Genomic DNA, 5,791 nt, shown 5'->3' with positions numbered 1-5,791 from the left:
CTGATTGGTTGGATGCTATGATTGTTAGTATTTATTATTTGAACTGACTTGCAGGAAGGAAACTGAGGCCAAGGTAAGCCCTCTGACTTATGATGTGCTTAGGCAGCCCTCAAGGCGTATTAGTTTACTAATCGAGTCGTAGGGGGTAGGACTCGCTGAGACGTGGTCTCATTGGTTATTGAATAACCATTTCAGGACCCTGAGGAAAAGCTAAGGAAGAGGAACCTGAAGGGGAGAAAGACTTTTAAAGAAGTTGATGACCCAAGGAGGGATTTTGAGTATAACCCGGATGTGGACTGAGAACCCATCCCTTTTGTAAACCTGTCTTAACGAGAGATAGGTGTGAGACAAGTATGTTGTGAATAGTATTGTAATTATACTATGAGTTGTCGTTAATGAAAGTGTGGTTGTGAATTTCAATATGAAAAATATGGCCCGCTTTCCTATCCCATTGTTTTATTGTCTGGGATTTATAATCGCTTCCGCATGTGCTTAATAGAAAAGAAAGGGTCGGCGATACATAGTCCTGGGATATCGCATTATAAAATCGACCAAGTAAAAGGATGTGCGCGCGTCCGAGGATCGGGGCGTGACATCCCCTTTTTGTGGTATCAGAGCGAAGTTTAAGATTGGAGTGATAAGGAGCGTTGACCATGGGATAGTTAGTAGGAAAGGCCTTTAAATTCATGCTTCGGTGCATGTCTGTGTTAGCCGACTGCTAAAATTGTTTGTTATTTGAATCGCTCCGCTCTAATTCGGTTTTGAATTGGAAGCAGTGTCGATTCTTAAAGCGACACTATGAGCGATCGGGAGCCGAGGACTCCGCAAAGAGGGCCGAGGGCCGTGACTCGGGTAGAGCGCCGACTAGAGTCGGTACCCGAGGAGGCCGTGGTCGAGCGCCAAGACAAAGCGCGAGTCGAATGATTCCACCGGTTATAGATGCTAGGGTAGCACCACCTCCCGTTGGGTGCCGGGCAAGGGGTGAGCAAGGATCGGTCGGAATCGACCAAGCTCTAGATGCTATGCGGGAGATGATGGGGCAACAGGCCCGAGATCAGACTGCCGCCTTTACTGCCGCTGTTGGAGCCGCCGCCACTGCCGCTGCCAATGCTGCCGTTGCTGCCGCTGTACCTGTCGCTGCACCTGCCGCAGCTCAAGCTGAAGGTCCACCCGGAATAGTGGTCGGGAACAGACCAATTCATCAGTTGGTAGAACAATTTCTGAAGTTGAATCCGCCTCAGTTTATCGGGATCGGAGACCCTGAAGCTGCTACTTCATGGATCAAGAAATTGGAGAAAGCTTTCGCACTGCTAATGTGCAATGAGACTGAAAAGGTACTACTTGCAACTTACCAGCTGGATGGAGTTGCGGATACTTGGTGGAAGACAACCCGAGAAACCATATTCCCGGAAGGCGTTGTTCCAGAGTGGAACGCCTTTCGAGAAGCTTTTAATGTCAAATATTTCTCAGAAACTGCCAAAGAGGTGAAGATGGCAGAATTTCAACGTCTTCGCCAGGGTTCCCTAACTGTCGATCAATATGAGGCGAAGTTCGCTGAACTTTCGCAGTATGCTCCTGAATTAATTGCGAATCCAGTAAACCGAGCGAGGAGGTTCAGAGAAGGATTCAAGCCAGACTTACGAAGTACGTTGATTTCCCTGAACCTGAGAACTTATAATGACCTTTATGAGAGAGCCCAGATGATCGAGAGAGATCAGAATGAGAGAGCCGCCTCATCTGGGTCACGGTTTAATTCCAGCAGAGATGCAATACGACATGGAAAGAGGCCCATGGTTGGAGGAAGATTCCGATTCCACCCAATAGAAAGAGTGGAATTAGCAAGTTTGGGCCTAACTGTAATGGAGTATGTCACTGGTGTGGAAGGCGACATGGATTTGCCCCATGCCAATCTAGGCTGGGCACTTGTTTTAAGTGTGGTTAACTGGGTCACATGGCCAGGAATTGTCCGAGAAGGATAAGAGGACTACCGCAGTTGCCGCCGCCACCACCGAGAGGACAGATAAGAGGGTATACCCCTCAGAATGTGCCGCAAGGAGGACAACAGAGACCTCCAGCTCAAGGCACTGTGTATGCAATTACACAAGGTCAGGCGGAAGCTGCGCCTAATGTGATAACAGGTATGGTTTCGCTCAACGACCAACCTGCTTATGCTTTGTTTGATCCGGGAGCAACTCACTCATTTATTGCTGAACAGTATGTTAAGTTGATAGGAGTCATCCCTATATTATTGAGTCGGCAATGTGCATAGCTACGCCCTTGAAAGATAAAGTTATTCTGCTTTGGGTTGTTTGGGGTGCAAGTTAGTGATTGGTGAGCGAGAGGGGAAAATAGATCTTTTAGTCCTAGCCATGTATGACTTTGATTTAATAATTGGCATGGACTGGCTCACCAAGCAAAGAGCTAAAATGGACTGTTATCGTAAAACGATTCAGTTTGACCCGATAGAAGGTGATAGCTTCGAGTTTGTAGGAAGTCGGGGAGGACTCTCGATTGTCCTAATCTCGTCGCAAGAGACAACTCGTCTGTTAGACGAGGGTTGTCAAGGTTACCTAGCAACTGTCGTAGATACGACAGTTGAAGAGCTGAAAGTGGAAGACATTCCAGTAGTTCAAGAATTCCCAGATGTCTTTCCAAAGGAATTGCCGGTGTCTACCGCCGTAAAAGAGAAATTGAATTTGTGATTGAACTAGCACCGGGAACAGAGCCGATCTCAAAGGCACCGTACAGAATGGCATTGACAGAATTGAAAGAATTGAAAGTACAGATGCAGGAATTATTAGACAAAGGATTTATTCGTCCTAGCGCATCACCTTGGGGAGCGCCAGTTTTGTTTGTAAAGAAGAAAGATGGTTCATTGCGTTTGTGCATCGATTATAGACAACTCAACCAAGTGACCATTAAGAATAAGTATCCACTCCCAAGGATTGATGATCTGTTTGATCAATTACAAGGAGCATCAATGTTCTCGAAGATTGATTTGAGGACGGGATATCATCACCGAGAATTAAGAAAGAAGACATTCCAAAGTCAGCATTTCGTACTCGGTATGGTCACTATGAGTTCACAATGATGCCATTTGGGTTGACGAATGCTCCAGCTGCCTTCATGGATATGATGAACCGAATATTCAAGGAATATCTAGATCAGTTTGTGATCGTGTTCATTGATGATATCTTGGTCTATTCGAGAAGTGACGAAGAGCACGAGAGTCATCTAAGATTAGTGCTCCAGACTTTAAGGACGCATAAGTTGTATGCTAAGTTTAGCAAATGCGAGTTTTGGTTGACTCGTGTTGCGTTCTTAGGTCATGTGATTTCCGGAGAAGGAATCTCCGTCGACCCGAGCAAGATAGAAGCCGTGATCAATTGGCAGAGACCGACATCGGCGATGAAATCAGAAGTTTTTCGGGGATTGGCGGAGTTATTACGACGATTTGTAGAAGGTTTCTCAGCGTTAGCATCGCCTTTAACTAAGCTCACGAAGAAAAGCGAGAAGTTCATATGGACAGACAAGTGCGAGCGTAGTTTCCAAGAGCTGAAGGAAAAGCTGACTACCGCACCTGTGCTAACAATTCCATCTGGTCCTGGAGGATTCGAGATCTATAGTGATGCGTCTTTTAGAGGGTTGGGTTGCGTGCTGATGCAACATGGTAGGGTTGTTGCGTACGCCTCCCGTCAGTTGAGACCTCATGAATTGAACTATCCGACGCATGACTTAGAGCTCGCCGCGATTAGCTTTGCTCTGAAGATTTGGAGGCACTACTTGTGCGGAGAAAAGTTTCAGATCTTCACGGACCATCAAAGTCTCAAGTATTTATTCTCTCAGAAGGAGTTGAACATGAGACAACGCAGATGGATGGAATTGCTGAAAGACTACGACTGTGATATTTTATATCACCCAGGAAAGGCGAACAAAGTCGCTGATGCACTGAGTCGAAAGTCTTCAGTGGCTCATATACTGATTAAGGAGTGGAACTTAATCGAGAGAGCTCGGGATTCGGTATTCAAATTTGAGGTAGGCCACCTCTCGAGTTTTATGGCCACCCTCAGAATTGAACCGGATGTCCAAGTTAGAATCAAGCAACTCCAACCGATAGACCCGGATGTGCAGAGAATTCTTCGGGAAGATGCAAAGAAAAGAAAGGTTGATTTTCAGATTTCTGATGACGGGACACTAAGATTCCAAGGACGTTTGGTTGTACCTGACGATGTAGAGCTTAGAGAAGAAATTTTATCTGAAGCACATCGTAGCGATTCTGACATTCATCCCGAAGCACTAAGATGTATCATAATTTGCGTCAACACTTTTGGTGGACGGGTATGAAGCTGGATATCGCTAAGCATGTTACCAAGTGTTTGACATGTCAACAAGTGAAAGCTCAAAGCATTGCAAGCGGGAGGACTCCCGCAACCTCTCGCGATTCCGAATGGAAATGGGAGCATATCACGATGGATTTCGTGACTGGACTACCAAGGAGTCAGAGAGGGAATGATTCGATTTGGGTAGTAGTCGACAGACTGACAAAGTCGGCTCACTTTATTGCAGTTCGAAAGGACCTCAGCTTGGATAGGCACGCAGACCTATATGTGCGCCAAGTGGTTCGAATGCATGGAGTGCCGGTTACGATAACATCTGATAGAGACCCGAAATTTACTGCTGCATTTTGGAAGAGCTTGCAGAGTGCTCTTGGTACAAAGCTCCAGTACAGTACGGCATATCATCCTCAGACGGATGGCCAGTCCGAGAGGACAATTCAGACCCTCGAAGACATGCTGAGAGCTTGTGTAATAGACTTCAAGGGAAGTTGGGAAGATCAGCTTCATCTCGTGGAATTTGCCTACAACAATAGTTATCAGCAGAGTATTCAGATGGCTCCATTCGAAGCGCTGTATGGCAGAGCGTGCAGAACACCAGTATGTTGGGATGAAGTCGGGGAAAGAAAGATAACAGGCCCAGAGTTGGTTCAGCAGTCAGTAGATGCCGTGACAGTGATCAGAGACAGATTAAAGACAGCGCAGAGCAGGCAGAAAAGTTATGCAGATAAGCGTCGAAGGTCTTTGGAATTCCAAGTTGGTGATCACGTTTTTCTGAAGGTGTCACCAATGAGGGGAACTTCGCGCTTTGGTAAGAAAGGCAAACTGAGTCCGAGGTACGTAGGTCCGTTTGAGATTCTTGAGAGAATCGGGACCTTAGCGTATCGTCTTGCGTTGCCGCCAAGATTAGCGCAAGTGCATGATGTCTTTCACGTGTCGATGTTAAGGAAGTATGAGCTTGACCCGACCCACGTACTCAATTTTGAAGAATTGGACGTGGATGACCGTGTGTCATACGTTGAAAGACCGGTCCAGATTGTCGATCGCAAAGAGCAAGTTCTGCGTACAAAGACTATTCCATTAGTCAAAGTGGTCTGGCAACACCACGGTACAGAAGGAGCGACATGGGAGACTGAGGAGTCAATGAGAGAATTGTACCCCCACCTTTTTAATCAAGTCTTGTAAGGTTTAAATTTCGAGGACGAAATTTTTATAAGAGGGGAAGAGTTGTGACATCCCAAATTTTCAACCCTGTCTTCTACTGAATAAATCGGGCATTTCATTGACGCGTCTATAGGGTTATTCTCAGAGCCGATCACTCATGAGATAACTAGACTATCTGGGGAAATTATTAAGGAATTTTAAGGCAATAGACTTGAGAACTCGATCAGGAATCGGCTTCTCGACCGTGTCCATCTTTAGAGGTCATTACGGCGCAGTTAAAAATCGATTTGAAA

At 46.1% G+C, this 5,791-nt stretch overlaps 1 protein-coding gene across 1 annotated transcript; it reads left to right on the top strand.

The window, feature by feature from the left end:
- Positions 1-920: 920 nt before the first annotated feature.
- Positions 921-1,979, top strand: LOC108958248. The gene has a single exon (XM_039309859.1). It carries the CDS (start codon positions 921-923, stop codon positions 1,977-1,979), a length of 1,059 nt encoding a protein of 352 aa, XP_039165793.1.
- The last annotated feature ends 3,812 nt before the right edge of the window (positions 1,980-5,791 follow it).

Source organism: Eucalyptus grandis, chromosome 3, assembly GCF_016545825.1.
Source record: "Eucalyptus grandis isolate ANBG69807.140 chromosome 3, ASM1654582v1, whole genome shotgun sequence".
NCBI classification, from domain to species: domain Eukaryota; kingdom Viridiplantae; phylum Streptophyta; class Magnoliopsida; order Myrtales; family Myrtaceae; genus Eucalyptus; species Eucalyptus grandis.
Note: the sequence above shows the minus strand (reverse complement) of the source record. Positions and strands in the feature narration are given on the sequence as shown.

Coding starts and splice junctions, on each gene's coding strand:
- LOC108958248 (XM_039309859.1), top strand. CDS start 921: ATGATTCCACCGGTTATAGATGCTAGGGTAGCACCACCTCCCGTTGGG.